Source organism: Schistocerca americana, chromosome 11, assembly GCF_021461395.2.
Source record: "Schistocerca americana isolate TAMUIC-IGC-003095 chromosome 11, iqSchAmer2.1, whole genome shotgun sequence".
NCBI lineage: Eukaryota > Metazoa > Arthropoda > Insecta > Orthoptera > Acrididae > Schistocerca > Schistocerca americana.
In genome coordinates, this window is record NC_060129.1 from 100,134,864 (window position 1) to 100,154,850 (window position 19,987).

Consider the following 19,987-nt stretch of genomic DNA (forward strand, 5'->3'; position numbering starts at 1 on the left):
GATATATGTCTGCCTATTACACATTGCGACCCTCTTCAACTGTCGGTGGTCTCTATCAGCCAACAGACGAGCTCGACCTGCACACTTTTGTGCTGTACTTGTCCCTTCTCGTTTCCACTTCACTATCACAGTGGAAAGAGTGGACCTAGAGCTGTTTAGGAGTATGACACCCAATCACCTGACCACGTTGGAAGTTCGCGAGTTCTGCAGAGCGCCCGATTCTGTTCTTTCACAATGTCCAATGACTACTGAGCTCGCTGATATGGAGTACCTGGCAGTAGTTGGCAGCACAATGCACCTAATATGAAAAACGTATATTTTGGGAGGGGGCGGGGTCTGGATACTTTTAATTACATAGTGTATGTGTAGGACAGTTCATAATGGGAGGGATGGTACATGGTAAACAGTCACAGCAAAGAAAGCTTTAAAGAAACAGAGGTTACTGCATAATAGGTATAAAACAAACCATAGACCTACAAATAGCGAAATGCTTAATGAAATGCGTTTGGCTCTTAAAAGAGCAATGAATGACACTTTCAATGACTCTGGTACCAGAATATTCTCAAATGATCTTGTTCTGTTGTTATCTGTTGTGGCTGTGCCTTCTGTAACGTTTTGTGGTTCTGGCTGGATGAGGACTGGGTGGCCAGTTTCTTCTCTGTACAACACAAGATGCAAACGCGGTTGCCATACACTTTATTACAGGAATCGATTGAATACTTAACTTCAATAGCGTGTAGTCTGAATTTCTGTGGTTAACAGCAATCAGATAACATGTACCAATTCCTGAACCCTATCCGTGTCAGCATTTGAACTACACTGCTGGCCATTAAAATTGTTACACCAAGAAGAAATAAAGATGATAAATGGGTACTCATTGGACAAATATATTATACAACAACTGACATGTGATTACATTTTCGCGCAATTTGGGTGCATAGATCCTGAGAAATCAGTACCCATAACAACCACCTCTGGCCGTAATAACGGCCTCGATATGCCTGGGCATTAAGTCAAACAGAGTTTGGATGGGGCTTTCAGGTACAGTTGCCCATGCAGCTTCAACACGATACCACAGTTCGTCAAGAGTAGTGACTGGTGTATTGTGACGAGCCAGTTGCTCGGCCACCATTGACCAGACGTTTTCAATTGGTGAGAGATCTGGAGAATGTGCTGGCCGGGGCAGGAGTCGAACATTTTATGTATCCAGAAAGGCCCGTACAGGACGTGCAACATGCGGTCGTGCATTATCCTGTTGAAATGTAGGGTTTCTGAGGGATCGAATGGAGGGTAGGGCCACGGGTCGTAACAAATCTTAAATGTAACCTCCACTGTTCAAAGTGCCGTCAATGCGAACAAGAGGTGACTTTGACGTGTAACCAATGGCACCCCATTCCATCAAGCAATGTGATACGCCAATATGACGATGACGAATGCACGCTTCCAATGTGCGTTCACCGCGATGTCGCCAAACACGGATTGACCATCGTGATGCTGTAAACAGAACCTGGATTCATCAGAAAAAATGACGTTTTGCCATTCGTGCACCCAGGTTCGTCGTCGAGTACACCATCGCAGGTGCTCCTGTCTGTAATGCAGCGTCAATGGTAACCGCAGCAATGGTCTACGAGCTCATAGTCCGTGCTACTGCAATCGTCGTCGAACTGTTAGTACAGATGGTTGTCGTCTTGCTAACGTCCCCATCTGTTGACTCTGGGATCGAGACGTGGCTGCACGATCTGTTACAATCACGCGGATATGATGCCTGGCATCTCGACTGCTACTGATACGATGGCGTTGGCATCCAGCACGGCGTTCCGTATAACCCTCCTGAACCCACCGATTCCATATTCTCCTAACAGTCATTGGATCTCGACCAACGCGAGCAGCAATGTCACGATACGATAAACCGCAATCGCCATAGACTACGATCCGACCTTTATCAAAGTCGGAAACGATGGTACGCATTTCTCCTCCTTACACGAGGCATCACAACAACGTTTCACGAGGCTACGTCGGTCAACTGCTCTTTGTGTATGAGAAATCGGTTGGAAACTTTCCTCATGTCAGCACGTTGTAGGGGTCACCACCGGCGCCAACCTTGTGTGAATGCTCTGATAAGCTAGTCATTTGCATATCACAGCATCTTGTTCTTGTCGGTTAAATTTCGCGCCTGTAGCACGTCATCTTCGTGGTGTAGCAATTTTAATGGCCAGTAGTGTATATGCGATGACCTCACAGCTAACTAAGTTGATGACTATCACTGTGGACGACTGGAGCACAATGCGACGCACTTGGGTGCTGAGATTGAGAGCTTGAGACAGGTCGGTCGGAGGCAGCGGCCGATATGCACGCTGCCCAGGGGGCGTTATCAGCGTGGAGCCTGGGGGCGTGTCTTGGTCTTCTCGACCATAGGCGCGCCTAGTTCAGCAGTGCCTTCTATACAGGGTTTCCCAGTGCCGACCGGTGAGGTGGCGAAGGTGTACGGCAGCACAATATCTAAATACTGTTGGTTTGTTAGTCAGTTAGTTATGGTCCAGCTCCTAGCAAATGAGGCAGGAAATGAAATTGAGGGTAGTAAAGCAAAGGTTGAAATGCTTAATTCCGTTTTCAAATGTTCCTTCACGAAGGAAAACCCAATAGAATTTAGTCCTCACACGAGTAAAAACAAAGTGTCAGTGGCATTGAGAAACTGTTGGAATTGTTAAAACTAAACAAAACTCTTTGGCCCGATGGAATACCTGTCAGACTCTATAGAGACTGTGTAAGCCCCTCTTCCAACTAACCCCTCCAACAAAAAACCGTGCCCATCTCTTGGAAAGAGGCACAGATGACACCTGCCTACAAGACGGGTAGCAGAAGTGATCCACGAAACTACCGTCCAATATCCTGAGTTCAAACGTAATGAGGTATGTGGAACGGAATGATCTCCTCCATGTCAACCAGCATGGCCCCTGAAAACATCGGTAATGTGAAACCCAACTCGCATTTTTCCCTCGTGACATACAGAAAGCTTCGGATCAAGCCAATCAGGTAGGTGCGGTATTTCTCGATTCCGAAAAGCATTTGACTCAGTACCAGTTACGTCTATTGTCAGAAGTACGACAATGTGGCGTACAAGCGGTGTTTGTCAGTGTATCGAGGATTTTTTGTCGGGAGGATGCAGCTTGTTATCTCGGATGGAGACTCTCCGTCAGACGTGGAAGTAACCTCGAGTGTGCCCCAGGGAAGTGCGTTGCATCCCCTTCACTGCAATAATCACAACACATCGTCTTTATGACTTTTATCAATACGATTGTTTTTAATATCGCCGCATTAGTTTCGTAGGTTTTCACACTAATGTCATGGGGATGGCACAACACTCTGAAAACGTAGTAAAAAATTCTTTCCCAACTGATACACATAAAACAGACAGATGATCAACATACGTATTTTGTCACATTTGGTCACTGTACTAAAGTGTTTGTGTCAGGCCTTTCGCCTGATCCCGATACAGACGGCATCACAAGGGACTATGTTCCTTCGTAACAGACAGGCGAAGAATAAAAGTACGCAGCGATTTGTTGTTATAAATGAAGCACGCAAGACAGAACGAAGCTATTTACGTGAACAGTTAATGGTCGGTAGCAGTTGCGTTGTCTTAATGCCTCCCACTCTGTGCTACAATTTTTATTTCTGTGTTATAGTTTGTCAATGTGGTAACTATAAATGCGAAAAGGATCCCATCAACATCGTATCACTTAAGTTGCCCATGGGGAATTCTGAGATCCGTGCAATGGAAGGCTTTGGCAGAATCGTTGAGCACGCCACATGGAGCTAGAAGGAGCGCCGTGTTATGGTAGTTAAGAGCCTGATCTCACGTTTAGGACGTTTCAAACATTTTCGGTCGTGAGGATTTACGTTTTCATGTTTTCCCTGATTTGATTACGCCGGGATGATTCCTCTCTTAACGTTTTCATTTATTCGTTCTTGTCCTAGTCCTCATCTTCGGCAGAACGTTAAGGTCTAATATTCGGTAGTGCCCTCCAGACAAATTTTCTTGTTTATTCCTTGGCAGAACCTTGTTGTGAAGTCATTTATGACTTTCTCTGAAGAAACAAGGAAGATGTAGTTGTCCAAGAGGGTCAAAGAGTTCTTATCCTAAATCTTTCCTAATATTCTTTTCTTTGCTACTTTTCGAAAATTTATTCAAGAAACTGACAAAATCGTTGTTGTTGTTGTTGTTATAGTCCTCAGTCCGAAGACTGGTTTGATGCAGCTGTACATGCTACCGTAGCCTGTGCAATCTTCTGCATTTCTGCATAGCCACTGCAACTCACATCCATCTGGACCTGATTACTGTACTCGTCCCCCTGGCAGATTAAGTTTGGAAGGTAGGAGACGAGGTACTGGCAGAAGTAAAGCTGTGAGGATGGGGCGTGAGTCGTGCTCGGGTAGCTCAGTTGGTAGAGCATTTGCCCGCGAATGCAAAGGTCCCGAGTTCGAGTCTCGATCCGGCACACAGTTTTAATCTGCCAGGAAGTTTCATATCAGCGCACACTCCGCTGTAGAGTGAAAGTTTCATTCTAGAAGGTAAAAATCGTCTTCAACAAGCCATGTTTTGTTGGTATGAGCGTACTCGACGTGTACAGTCAATGTGCGACCTGTACCACAACATGATGAAGGTTAAATACGGAGAAAAAACTGAACTTAGTTACGAAGGCACTGGCAGCATCATCTAAAACAAAGAGTCTGAAGATTTCTACGATGAGATGAACTGATGATCGAAAAAGTTGACACAAGTGACTATCGAACAGAGAGTATTTACAGTGTACCGCCAGTGAACAAGAAAGTTGTAGGAAAGATGAAGGATCAGTGCAATGGAACAATAATGAAAGAATTTTTTTGTATGAGAGCAAAAATGTATGTTAGTAAAGTTGATAGCAAGAAAGAAAGAAAATTCGAAAGGAGTCAAAACATGTGTAATGAAGGATATAATGTGGCTTCAAGAGTGCAAAGATTGTTCATCGACGTTGAAAAATAAAGAACGATGAACCTGGTACGAAGATACGTGATAGAAGTGAAGTCGTCTCAAATTAGTGAATAAACAAGCGTTGATTCCTCACAACAATAAGATATAGACCTGAAAAATATAATAGATATACTCCCGTACGAGCACTACTTACCCAATTACGTTGTTGGTAATACTCATAAACTGCACGAATTTCGTCGTCATCGGGATTAAACAAATGAAAAACGTGTTAATCACTCAACTGATTATAAAGGCAGACACTTCATCTTTATCAGGGTAACACACGGTTACAAAACAAGAAAGGGCAGGTATTCTTACCTCACGTTTACCCATTTATGTAGAAAAAGATCTTGAAGCAATTCGACTTTAAACATACCAAGGCTTTTTTCTACATAAATGGTGGTGACATAAAGACGAATTCACGGTTATAAGGAGAAGTCACTCGATGACTTTCAACCACATATGTAAATGATGGAGAAACATTATAACACAGGCAAAGAATGTCATAAAATATCTAAAAAATAAAGAATCTCACCAACAAAGAACTCTGAGTGTTATATTCCGTGGGGGATGACGAAAGAGAAGAAAGCAACAAAAAATATATAGTAAGTGCCAAGAAATTAAACTTGTGACTGCGTTTTTATAAATCTATTAGCTATGGATAAACGTGCAAACAGATGTAAAATTTGTCATCGACAACATAGGAGTAACACTGACATAAATGTAATGTGTGTGTGTGTGTGGGTGAGGGGGGCCTGCAGACATGAAAAGGCATGAACTAACGGCAAAACACATAAGACTAATGGAAATGTAAGAGCCAGAGGAAGCAGTCTTAAGACTGGACAGAGTCGAAAGATTACTTCAGAAGTCACTTCGTACAGAAAATTCTTAAAAAATTTCACTGACAATTCTGTGTCGAGCGTCGTATATCAAATGTTATCTTGCCATATATGATTATATAGACATGTGCATCATTCGGAATTTTACCGTTGAACGTTGCACACAGCTTCATTGTCATATTTTGCGTTGCCAATGCAGTTATGATTACTGACATGTCTAAGACACAGATGGAATAATTTTGGACGAAACTGAATAGATTTAAGTTAAAGTCACCCCTCTCCTGTGTCGCACATTTCAAATCACGAAAAGCACCGTAAGCTTTCAGAATGTCGCCAGGTGGGTCGGGTTTCCACATTTATTGAGGAAAAACTTCGTTTCCCCTATTCGTCAGGTAGGCGTTCTGAAGCTGGACGTGATCGAACAGGGAAGAGTCAGCCAACTGATTATTTTTGCAATTAGTTTGGATCAGAACGAAAATTCGGTGAGGCATGCCAAACTCTTAGGAAATGTAGTAATTTGTGACATCTAGCTCGAAATTTCTTTTGCTGCTCAGTCCTGTCATCTCGACTGTCTGTGCTTCAAAGAAATAAATGGGAATTTTCAGATTTGAGGCCTTTCTTGTAGTAGTTTGAGCAAATATTCTGGTGCGCATCTTACTGCGGCAGCACGGATTGCCACACTCTCGACAACAATTTTGCCTACCTTTGGAAGCATACCTACTACTTCAACAACGGCGTCATTTCGATCAGACTAACGAAGAATGGCATCGCTGGCACCTCAACTTCATGTGAAACATACTGTTAGATCGCCTTCTTACGTCACTATCACTTCTTTATATATAAGCTTTGAAGAACCCACCAAGAACATCTTTCATACTCTCTATCTTCCCGTTGTTGAGGATGTGACCTTTCATAGCTGTCTCATCGGCAAGAGACGAAGTCAAGCGTGACGAGGCTGACTAGAAGAACGGATGATCCTTGTTGGGAGTATTTAGTTTGTCTTTCATCTTCTCGTTTCCTGGGGACGGACAGAACTGATAGCTCTCGATCTTGTTCCCTCTGAAACGCTCTACAACCTATGGTTCTTTCAATTTATTCAGGTCCAATCTCTTTAAATTCCTACCTTTTGCAGTTTCTTCAATTTCAGTCTATAGTTCATAAACAATAAATTGTGGTCAGGGCCACATCTGCCCCTGTAAATTTAAAACCTGTTTCCTCAATCTCTGTCTTACCTTTATACAATCTATCTGAAACCTTCCGGGCCGGCCGGGAAAGCCGAGCGGTTCTAGGCGCTACAATCTGGAACCACGCGACCGCTACGGTCGCAGGTTCGAGTCCTGCCTCGGGCATGGATGTGTGTGATGTCCTTAGGTTAATTATGTTTAAGTCGTTCTAAGTTCTAGGGGACTGATGACCTCACAAGCTAAGTCCCGTAGTGCTCAGAGCCATTTGAACCATTTTTGAACTTTCCAGTGTCTTCAGGCCTCTTGCATGTATACAGCCTTCCTTCATGATTTTTAAAACAAGTATTAGTAATGATTAAGTTATGCTCTGTGCAAAATTCTACCAGGCGGCTTCATCTTTCATTTCTTACTCCTAATCCACATTCACCTACTACTTCTCATTCTCTATCTTCTCCTATGACATTTTCCTCTCCCTTAACTATCTGAATAATTTCTTTTATCTCACATAAATTTCTTGAATCTGTTCATTATCTGCGGAGCTAGTTGCCATATAAACGTGTACTACTGTGGTAGGCGTGGGCTTCGGGTCTATCTTGGCTACACTAATGTGTTCACTATGCTTTTCGTTGTAGCTTATCCGCGTTCCTATATTTTTTATTCATTATTAAACCTACTCGTGCATTATCCTTACTTGATTTTGTTTCTATAAGCCTGCATTCACGTGACCAGAAGTCTTGTTCCTCCTGCCTCCGTACTTCACTAATTCCCAGCATATCTAACATTAACCCATTTACTTCCCTTTTTAAATTTTCTAACCTACCTGTCCGATTAAGGAATCTTACATTCCACGCTATGCTCTGTAGAACGCCAGTTCTGTTTCTGCTGATAACGACGTCCTCTGAGTAGTCTTCGCCTGGAGATCCGAATGGGGGCTATTTTACCTCCGGTATATTTTACCCACGAGGACAAAATCATCATTTAACAATACAGTAAAGCTGCATATTCTGGGGGAAAATTAGGGCTTGTTTCCCATTGCTTTCAGCCGTTCGCAGTGCCAGCACAGATATTGTGTTTTGGTTAGTGTTACAAAGCCTGATCAGTCAATCGTCCAGACTGTTGCCCCTGCAGCTACTGAAAAGGCTACTGGCCCTTTTGAGGAGCCCCACGTGTGTCAGGCATCTCAACATATACCCCTCCATTGCACTTATGGCACAGCTATCTGTATTGCTGAAGCACGCAAGCCTTCCCACCGACAGCAAGGTCCATGGTTCATGAGTGGTGGCCAAGAACATTTATTTGGTAAGAGAAATGGTTGACCTTTTCTTCCCAAGACTGAAGTTTGATCAAAGTGTTGACCATTCGTTCAAATGCTGATGAGAAAGTGGGTGAAGTCGTCATAAATATGTACACAGACAAAGCAGTCGAGTATATCTGGATGAATGATGTACATCAGTTACGAGATAGATTAATGAGTATCCATGGTGAGGAGATGGAAGGCAACAAATATTTTAACACTGAAAATATAGGTAGTAAAACAGATGTTGCGGAATAAATACAGTAACTTATTCATCAACATTCCCAGGAGTCAGATATTTGAACAATCTTCCGCATACATTCCGCTAAAGTGAAAAGTATGGTAAAGGCTTGGTGAAAACGATGATCAACGAACTTGCGTTCGAAAGGCATCTACCAGGACACATTTATTGTGGTCCAGGAACAACACTGGATGAAAGACTGGCTCAAGGAAACAAGGAATTAATCCGTTGTATGAAATAGGCAAAAGACGTGACGTAGTCTACAGATACCACAAAGGTCTAGATAAAACACGTAGAGCTGGCAAAGAACGGCAGTCGGCCCCAAAGGGACAAATGCAAGCGGAATATGCTTCATTTGGTTAAAAATTGCCTGCAATGACAATAAGAGGAATAGTGTATGGAAAAGGAAAACTAGCCATGGCTTGGATGACAACAGATGAGGTTCATAAAAATGGTTCATCTTTTTTGTCTGCGTAAATGAACAATTTCACGATTGACTACAGTGTTCTGCCGAGTGGGAAGACTAAACTCAGCAACTATCCGCTCTACAGCAATCACGAGTTTTTGACTGACTCGCAACGGACGAGGAAAGACAAGCAAAATACTGGTGTAAACCTACTCATAACTCTAGGCATACGTCTCGTAAAAAATTATTGGATATCTTATGAGAAAGAATTAAGGGTCAGGACTACCCTAACATAAAGGAGGATTTCTACCAATTTTACTTGCCGCACCAGGAGTAATTCGTTCACTGCCTGGTGGCGTTGTTGCCATTGCAAAACGTAATCACGACAAAACAAAAGAACGATGTAGTATTGGAAGAACAGAAGGGACACAACCATGCAATAGAGAATGAGGGAGCTACAAAGCTCAACCAAATTTTAACCTAGCAAAGTTGGCAAAACAGTTGAAAATCAGCCACTTTCGTGGTATTTGCATGATCGGTGAACTAACCAGTCAACCAAAAAGTGTTGTGTGTGGAGCGGTAAATTTAGATACTTCTGTTAACGTTGACACACACTTGGCGCGTTACCACAAAGACAACGAGAAGAAGTTTGTCTTCGATTTATTTGGTGCTAACACCAAGACAATTGGTTGACGACCTAGGTCAACATGAACTATACTACTATGTCGGGAGAATATTTCACTTTGATGAAGGTCTTCCTACAGTATGTAAGAGAAAGAAAAGTAAATTTGTCAAAAAAATTGTAGCCGCTAGAGAGGTAGTGAATGTTCGTGAAGAAACCACCAACGAACTACAGAAAACTTGGGAAAATTTTTTAAAAGAAGTAATGTCATCCAACTTTTCATATACGATTGATGGCTAGCTGACGTAATAGAAATGGACTCTGGTACTCTGAAATCCATTTAAAAAATTAACAAAAGACCCAAATGTTTATTGACTGTCATCAATGTCTTCTCAAATTTTGCATCGGCCATCGCATGTAACGACAAATATGTGGAGGATGCCTTCGGAAAAAAATGTGCAGACAGAAACGGTAAAAATTTTTACAACAAACAATTTTGAAAAGTGGCGAAGAAACGAGATATCAACCGGTACTCAACATTTTGAGAGACGAATGCATCTTTTGTCGAAGGATTTAACGGAACACCAATGGAAGAAAATGTGCAAAGAGTTTGCTGTTCAGGGTAACTACAAATCAATTGAACTGGTTGAAAAGTTGGTTGATGAGTACAATAACTGGATGCTTTCAACGGTAAAGATGGAGCGAACAGATGTAACGAAAGAAGATGAGAAGGAACTACTGAAGGCAGTTCATGTTGAAGATGCCAAGCCTAAATGTAAGGTGAGCAATAAAGTGAGAATCAGCAAATTTAAAAATTTTACAAAAGGGCTACAAAGTCAACTAGTTAACAAAATTTCTTATGGTTGATCGAGCTGTTTTCTCTAAGCCAGTTTCATACAAGCTGAATACCTTGGAGGGGAAGGAGGGAAAGAAATTTTTAATGAACATCAGCTATAGAAGATGAAGTTTCCACACGTATAGCCTGTTGAGAAACTCTTGAGGAAGAAGGATGACAAAGTGTATGTGAAATTCCTGGGTTTTTTATGACTAAACAAAGGTTGGGTGTGAACAGAAAATTTATTCTATAGAAAAATTTTTCTAAGTAAATGAAAGGCCTGGTACTTACGGAAAGAAGAAGTAGAAATGTGTTGGAATGATCAAGATGGATGGTTCGAGTTAATGCATGAACTTTCAACGGTAAAGATGAAGCCAACAGATGTAAGCAAAGGAAATGAGAAGGAACTACTGAAGGCAGTTCATGTTGAAGATGCCAAGCCTAAATGTAAGGTGAGGAATAAAGTGAGAATCAGCAAATTTAAAAATTTGAAGCGTTCTAGTTTCTTCAGAGCTCAGCGATATAACGTCCAGGTTTCGCAACCATGTAGCATGGTGGAAATGACTACAGCTTTGTACACCATCAGTTTGGTGTACAGTTTTAGGTCTTTATTCAGGATGACACGCTCTGTAAGGCGTCCAAATGCTACATGGGCAGCACGTAATCTGTACAGCGAAGTGAGCACAGGTAAAAGGCCACGAGGTGCCCCTCTCAAACGTTATAAGGATCGATCCGAGTAACTGGTCCACAATAGCAGAAGACCGAAGTCGCTGGCGCTCAGTTACCTCAAATGCTCTTCAAAACTTTGAGCTGGAACGTCGAAGAATGGAGGATGACAAACGCCGGAGACGTAAACTCCTCCAGGCTCAGCCACCTGTTCCACTCTAGGATTGGATTGCTAAGCCATCAACGACACTTCCACACCTGAACCGTGACAAAGGAAATCTCAGGAAAGAAATGCAAACCCGGATACGAGTATCAGCCGACGACGACGACGATGAACTTTTCAAGATTATGATTGGTAGAGAACTGCCATTGATGTTGAAAGAGAAAAAAAAGGAGTAGAAAAAGCTCAGCAGCCAATGATGATGAAGCTCGAAGTAATAAGCAAGATACAGCTTGACTATTTTTCCTCCATTAATGTGGTTTTCCTCATTTCTGTGAAAATTTCTATTTTTGGTAAAAAAAATGGTAATTTCATGCTGTTTTCGTGCCAGTTTTGCTCTTTGGCCTCTGATATTGTTGGTTTTGATTCCTCAGAAGGACACACAACAACTGTTTTAATCAATGCCAAGACGAATAACTACTTGCGGAAAGGCCAGATATGGACCAACGCGTTATTCACTAGCCCAGTTTGTAGAGCTCTTTCTCTTTTAAAATTGTAGTCATTTGTTTGTCTGTATTTGTACATGTGTCTACTAATTTCCGTCCTATGGGATTAATTCCTTCGTAAACCTTCTTTTTTGTTTTTAGCTTTTTAGTATATATTGAACAAATTAACTTATTTTCAGTCATAGACGGGCACTGCTACGGCATGTGTAGTTCTATCACTACTGTATACTTAAACAAGGTGGGAAATGGATCTTGAACCACTGAGTTGTTACCAAACAGCTCAAGGAAATCTCTGTGCAGTCAGCACTTGCTTCTAATAGTCTGCTAGAAAGACAATTGTAGCAACGTTCGTTAAGAGCAGGAATGCGGATAGATATGCATAGGTTGCCAGAGACAACTGTACAAGTAGCTTCAGAGCTGACGCGACCTTCCAGAAAATTCATTAACTTTATTACATATGTAATGAACTGGTGTTACACTATATTATGGTGCTAGCAGCATGTGTGTTCATAATGCACAGTCGAGTAGTAGTATTCTTTCATAGTCTGTGAGCGGAGACAAATAATTATTGAACATTAAAGGACATTAGAGCTTGTTATGAAGTTAAGGTACTGCTGCATGGGGATTTCTTATGTCCAGAAAAGCATTTACTCATAACAACAAAATATGCCAAGGAATGCAGTTCCTACAAGTTAGCCATAATGCAACAAAGAGCAGAATCTAGAAGTAGTACAGCATGAGATAAGGGAATAGACCTTTATTCAGTATGACTGGAAGAACATTTGTGAATGGAGAAATAGCCATATGATTATGATCGACGATTAACATGAAATATGTAGCATAAAAGACGTGCTTTCAGTTGGATGTATCGAATAATTACGTGAAGAACAGCGAAAAATAAAATACTGTGTGGCTAGGAGGAAGATAAAAAGTAATGTACACTGTAACCTCATGTTCAGTCTGTGCAGTGTCACTGAGTTGAAAAGATAATAGTAGAACACACTAAATTAAATACATCTATAAAAGTACAAGAAAGGCGTTTAAAAGTTTGTAATTATCTAATTATTTTAATTCCATTATTCACATACAGTAATGATCAGATTCTTAGGAAGAAAAAACTTTAATTTGTATTTGGAAACATTGTTGTTGCTAGAGATTAAATTTTTGTGGGTAAATATTATAGATGTGTCCTCCAACATTTCTTTGAGAGACAGTTGTATTTCCTAGATGCATCTTATGTGTTACTTATTTAGTCTTTTCTGCATTAATTCCTTAAGTTTTGTGCTCTCCATATTTCACTACTTCACAGTTGTTCTTGATGAGTACTCTGTTTGCTAGTAATAGTTTTCCTTCTTTTTTCTCTGCTTTAGTGTAATAGTTCTCCTTATGTAGAGGATTAATTACAATGTGCAAAATTCAGTTCAGAATTCGCATTCATTGTTACAGTATTGTGATTTTACAGTATTTATGCTCATAGGAGATCCTGTTTTATGTTGATAGCACCCTGACGGGAAGTGGCAAAGAGACATTTTCCGGATTCCGTATGACCAAGGAAATCATGAAGTAAAATTCAAGTTCTTCGGAAAAGGTACTAAGGTTTACAACCTTGGAAGGTGCCTTAACCTTGGTATGTACTTTCTATCTCATTACATAATTTTCAACATTTCTTTCAAAACATGTGTTAACTGCAAGTACCTACTGGTCCTACAGTTTGGAAAATTCTTTGGAACAGCGATACGAAAATAAATTGATATCATGCGGCTGCCAGACTGGTTCAAGCCTTTCTACTTGGCACCACTTTGAAGGCTTGTTATGTAGTCTAAAAGGCATCCCAATACTGACCTTTCCAGATCAGAAGTATCTGAGGTGGTCGCTGGGAACCGAACAGTTGGCCTCCACAGTACTGGCCACCAATGCAGGGGTTCTCATAGTTTTTCCCTCTGCACTCACCTTCTGAAACCAAAATTCTTCTTTTGTTCCCCTCCCGCCCCATTTTTCTTTCCTTCTTCAACACTTCTTATACTTGGCACAAAAATATCCCATGATATCCACTTAGTTCTGTTTGATTATTGTAACTATCTGTCACAATAATAATAATAACAATAATAATAATAATGATTATTATTATTATTATTATAACAGTAATGATTAATAGAGAATGTGCTTCGATGATATTAAATTTAAATATTTTTGAAATTATCATACATTTCTATTATTCTAAGGAACTGAAAGTTAACAAACCTTTTTTAAAAAAACTTAGTTCACAAATAAGTTAGTTGTTCACAGTTTGTTTCCATTTATCCATTTATATGGACCTTAATTCATTACGAATCCTTTCGTATTTGAAAGATACCAATGTGCAAATGAGATAGAACAATAATCAAATTTTAAATACTCATTTAGAAACTGTTTTATTCAGACTGATCATCTGGAAAGAAAATAAAAAAGTGCACAAATGCACATGGTTCAAAATTTGTAAAATTTTGACATTTGGACTTTTAGTGTGATGTGGCGCTTGAATTTGCGAATAAAGCAGATCCAGTCTTCGTTGGATGTTTGAAACAGTGACTCATAAGCCCCTTTACATCTGCAGCTGAGACTGAAATTCCATCTTCACTAATACGATCGTGGAAAATGTTGAATCTCACAAGTAAGTCGACATGAAGGGCTATCACACGTCCAATATACTTCTTGATGAATTGGGATATTCATTCCGAGTCTGCACACAAAACGTTTCGAGAGACTTCTATTTAAATTCATTTCGAAGAGTTCTATCACTTCAGAATTCCATTAACATCTCCTGTTCCACTGTTCATAAGTGGTCGATCGTATCGAAAGGCTTGTGGATCAAATTATACTCAAATGAAGAATTCGGATATATATCATGGAACTGCTGAGTAAGGCCACAACCATACCCTACACTAACGGTACTAATTTTCCCTACATCCACACTATTTTCCTCCGCGAACTCATTGAGACAAGAAAACATCTTGCAGTTACTGTTCTCAATACAGGTTTTTCAAAGTACAAGTTTTCCTTAAACGCAAGCACTTTCCCCCTTCGAAAGATGTTACTAATCTTGCCTCGCTGAAGTGATACACTATGGGATCAAAAGTATCCGGACACCCCCTAAAACATACGTTTTTCACATTAGGTGCATTGTGCTGCCAGCTACCGCCAGGTACTCCATATCAGCGAGGTCAGTAGTCATTAGACATCGTGAGACAGCAGAGTTGGGCGCCACACGGAACTCACAGACTTCGAACGTGTCAGGTGATTGGGTGTCACTTGTGTCATACGTCTGTACGTGAGATTTCCACACTCCTAAATATCTCTAGGTCCACTGTTTCCGATACAATAGTGAAGTGGAATTTTGGAAGGACACATACAGCACAAAAGCGTACAGGCCCATCTCGTCTGATGACTGACAGAGACCGCCGGCAGTTGAAGAGGGTCGTAATGTCTAATAGGCAGACATCTATCCAGACCAACACACAGTAATTCCAAACTGCATCAGAATCCACTGCAAGTACTATGGCAGTTAGGCGGGAGGTGAGAAAACTTGGATTTCACCGTCGAACGGCTGCTCATAAGCCACCCATCACGCCGGTAAAAGCCTCGCTCTGTGTAAAGAGCGTTTAGCATTGTACGATTGAACAGTGGTAAAATTTTGTGTGAAGTGACGAATCACGGTACACAAAGTGGCGATCCGATGGCAGGGTGTGGGTATCGCGAATGCCCGGTGAACGTCATCTGCCAGCGTGTGTAGTGCCTATAGTAAAATTCGGAGGCGGAGGTGTTATGGTGTGGTCGTGTTTTTCATGGAGGGGGCTTGTTCCCCTTGTTGTTTTGCGTGACACTGTCACACCATGGACCTACATTAATGTTTTAAACACCTTGTGGCTTCCCAACGTTGAAGAGCAATTCGGGGATGGCGACTGCATTTTTCAACACGATCGAGCACCTGATCATAATGCACGACCTTTGGCGGATTGGTTACACGACAATAACATCCCTGTAATGGTCTGGCCTGCACAGAGTCCATGCCTGAATGCTATACAACACCTCTGGGATGGTTTGTAATGCCAACTTCGTGCCAGACCTCACCGACCGACATCGATACCTGTACTCAGTGCAGCACTCCGTGAAGAATGGGCTGCCGTTCCCCAAGAAAGCTTCCAGTATCCAGCATTATCGACGTAGGGCGCCACGAACTTGAAAGTCAGCATTTTTGATTACATAGTGTACCTAGAGAAAATTCGGCTTCTCAAGACGTCGGTCAAGTAGTGTAACATTACAATCCATTTGTCGTTCTAAAACACAGTCGTGAGTGTAGGATTGCTGTTCAGTAGGAAAAATTCACCCTTGAGCTCCAGAACGCGACGAATCATTTTACCACATGACAGCCGAGGTACCTCAGAGTGCAGTAGAAGCGAAGCATGTATACAACCCATCTCCTCGCAAAGAATGGAAAACAGCTACTGTTTAAACCTTGTACTTTTACTAAAATTTGCAACACCGACAGTGTTGTTGAGCACTTTATTGACTTCCAGTCGTATTACTTCAGAAGCCAATGCTTTCTGGTGTGAATTTTACTGAAGCTAAAACAGCACATCCCCTTGCTACGAACCGCTTTCTTCGAGGGGTTGCCCAGAAAATAATGAAGCACATTTTTTTCTTTTTCTTTATTGAACACAATGAGAATTGCTCACGCGAAAGACCGTTGTTTGATGTATACACACGGTTTTTCCTCACAATCTCCATCCCGTTCTGTGGCCTTCCTCCAGCACTAAAAAGGACGTGTATGCACAGTCGGTAGAAGTCCTTGTCCTGGTGGCGGAGTCAGTGCTTCACTGTGTGAATCACCTCCTCATCGTCCTCAAAATGTCTTCCACGAGTGGTGTCCTTAATGGTCCAAACAAGTGGAAGTCCGAGTTGGCTAGGTCAGGTGTGCCAGGTGTGACAGCCGTGGATGGTCTCCCGCTTGAAATCGTGGAACTCCGGCGAACCGCCCTCTGGTGCAGATGCTCCATAAGCTTTGTATAAGCGTTTGTGAATATTCCCCATAAGTTCTTCCTCTGCAGTGAAGAATTCAGTGACGGCAGGTTGTTTGTATCGTACATGTCCTACGGACGCCATTTTTAAACTGACCTAGAATCACGATGTCTTAGGACTTTAATGGGAACCAGTACCTGTTTTTCAGGGCAAGTGACGGAAACTCCGCCCGCTCACTCAGGAGACTTCAAATGATAGATACGTAACGTTTCGCATTCGTAGCATTGTTTTCGGCTGAGGAAATATTGCGATGCATTACTTTCTGGGCAACGATCGTAGTTCCAGTAAATGCTGCCGCCCCATTGGTACATGTACGAATACAATTTGTCCAAGACAGATTGCAGTCAACAAAAAGGAATGGACGAAAAAGAAGTCCTCCCTTCTAGAGCTTTGAGAAATTGGAAGTTCTATCCCATTTCGGCCGGCCAGAGTGGCCGAGCGGTCCTAGGCACTACAGTCTGTAACATCGCGACCGCTACGGTAGCAGTTTCGAATCCTCCCTCGGGCATGGATGTGTGTGATGCCCTTAGGTTAGTTAGGTTTAAGTAGTTCTAAGTTCTAGGGGACTGATGACCTCAGAAGTTAACTCCCATAGTGCTCAGAGCCATTTTAACCATTTTTTTCTCTCGTATTTCACTTTCGTAACAGAAGCGTACAGTAGCAAGAAGCTGGGAAAGATTTCCCGTATCAGTACTGTCATCAAGTTGCAGGGCGAAATTTAGGCTTTCATGAAGACGTTCCAGCAACTGATTTGTCATGTCAGAGGCTGCTGTATCAAGACAATCACCATGTCGTCTGACTGTGGTATCAACTTCAGACTCTCGTCTAACCTTTCTCCTTGTATTTAGATGGCTGTGGGAAGAATTAATTTCTCGCCAATAATGTGTGGTGATTTGGATTTTGCAATCAAGTAGGATACCTGGATATATCTTCATAGGACTTTAATAGGAACTGGTACCTGGTTTTTGAGGAATATGACCTTTCCTTTTAGTTGTTGCTTATGACGTTAAAAAAATTCGATCGGTTTACTTAGATGATCTGACATTTTGTCTGCGGATAACTCTTTAATCGCGTAGGTCTTAGGCTATCGTTGACTAATCTCTCCAAACGAAGAACACATTGTGGTACTGGAAATGAGCGTTTCACGTCATTGGTCGGGAGGCACCTTACGGGGCAGGTCCGTCCGCCTCGGTGCAGGTCTTATTACACTCTACGCCACATTGGGCGACTTGCGCGCCGGATGGGGACGAAATGATGGTGAAGGCAACACCCAGTCCTTTAGCGCAGAATATTCCCGACCCAGCTGGGAATCGAACCCGAGCACGTAGGACGGATCTCCTTCACGCTGACCACTCAGCTATCGGACAACACGTTGTGGTCATACCTCACTGTTCAAAAGAAGAATGGTAAAGGTTGCTGTTACATAATCAACTTAATATTTACACATTTGCTTTTGCATTTATAACTAACATTCTGATAGGAACAGATGAAGATAAAAAAGAAGAATGTACTTTTGATTAAACTGGAACTTTCTCCCTTATGAGAATTGCATACTTTCGAATCACTTGCTACCACTGCAATGGTGGAATTTGTATCGCTTTGTTAACTACTGCCTGTACTAGAATCCAATTTTTCCGGGTATTCCTGCACAGATGTTCTGCTGATCAGTTCTTGTGCAACAAGACAGCAAATTAACGATTGGTGACCTTCCTATCCTGGTTGATGAGTATCTGATATATATATATATATATATATATATATATATATATATATATACATATATGTATATATATATATACACACATATATATATATATATATATATATATATATATATATATACACACACTCCTGGAAATGGAAAAAAGAACACATTGACACCGATGTGTCAGACCCACCATACTTGCTCCGGACACTGCGAGAGGGCTGTACAAGCAATGATCACACGCACGGCACAGCGGACACACCAGGAACCGCGGTGTTGTCCGTCGAATGGCGCTAGCTGAGCAGCATTTGTGCACCGCCACCGTCAGTGTCAGCCAGTTTTCCGTGGCATACGGAGCTCCATCGCAGCCTTTAACACTGGTAGCATGCCGCGACAGCGTGGACGTGAACCGTATGTGCAGTTGACGGACGTTGAGCGAGGGTGTATAGTGGGCATGCGGGAGGCCGGGTGGACGTACCGCCGAATTGCTCAACACGTGGGGCGTGAGGTCTCCACAGTACATCGATGTTGTCGCCAGTGGTCGGCGGAAGGTGCACGTGCCCGTCGACCTGGGACCGGACCGCAGCGACTCACGGATGCACGCCAAGACCGTAGGATCCTACGCAGTGCCGTAGGGGACCGCACCGCCACTTCCCAGCAAATTAGGGACACTGTTGCTCCTGGGGTATCGGCGAGGACCATTCGCAACCGTCTCCATGAAGCTCTGCTACGGTCCCGCACACCGTTAGGCCGTCTTCCGCTCACGCCCCAACATCGTGCAGCCCGCCTCCAGTGGTGTCGCGACAGGCGTGAATGGAGGGACGAATGGAGACGTGTCGTCTTCAGCGATGAGAGTCGCTTCTGCCTTGGTGCCAATGATGGTCGTATGCGTGTTTGGCGCCGTGCAGGTGAGCGCCACAATCAGGACTGCATACGACCGAGGCACACAGGGCCAACACCCGGCATCATGGTGCGGGGAGCGATCTCCTACACTGGCCGTACACCACTGGTGATCGTCGAGGGGACACTGAATAGTGCACGGTACATCCAAACCGTCATCGAACCCATCGTTCTACCATTCCTAGACCGGCAAGGGAACTTGCTGTTCCAACAGGACAATGCACGTCCGCATGTATCCCGTGCCACCCAACGTGCTCTAGAAGGTGTAAGTCAACTACCCTGGCCAGCAAGATCTCCGGATCTGTCCCCCATTGAGCATGTTTGGGACTGGATGAAGCGTCATCTCACGCGGTCTGCACGTCCAGCACGAACGCTGGTCCAACTGAGGCGCCAGGTGGAAATGGCATGGCAAGCCGTTCCACAGGACTACATCCAGCATCTCCACGATCGTCTCCATGGGAGAATAGCAGCCGGCATTGCTGCGAAAGGTGGATATACACTGTACTAGTGCCGACATTGTGCATGCTCTGTTGCCTGTGTCTATGTGCCTGTGGTTCTGTCAG

At 42.6% G+C, this 19,987-nt stretch overlaps 1 protein-coding gene across 3 annotated transcripts in view; it reads left to right on the plus strand.

The window, feature by feature from the left end:
* The window catches only part of LOC124553634, a 518,253-nt gene that overhangs the window by 163,235 nt on the left and 335,031 nt on the right, over positions 1 to 19,987 (plus strand). For all 3 annotated transcript variants that reach the window (XM_047127501.1, XM_047127504.1, XM_047127503.1), the window contains exon 9: positions 13,265 to 13,391. In XM_047127501.1, the coding sequence (XP_046983457.1) occupies positions 13,265 to 13,391 (127 nt within the window). The remainder of the gene's footprint in view (positions 1 to 13,264; positions 13,392 to 19,987) is intronic.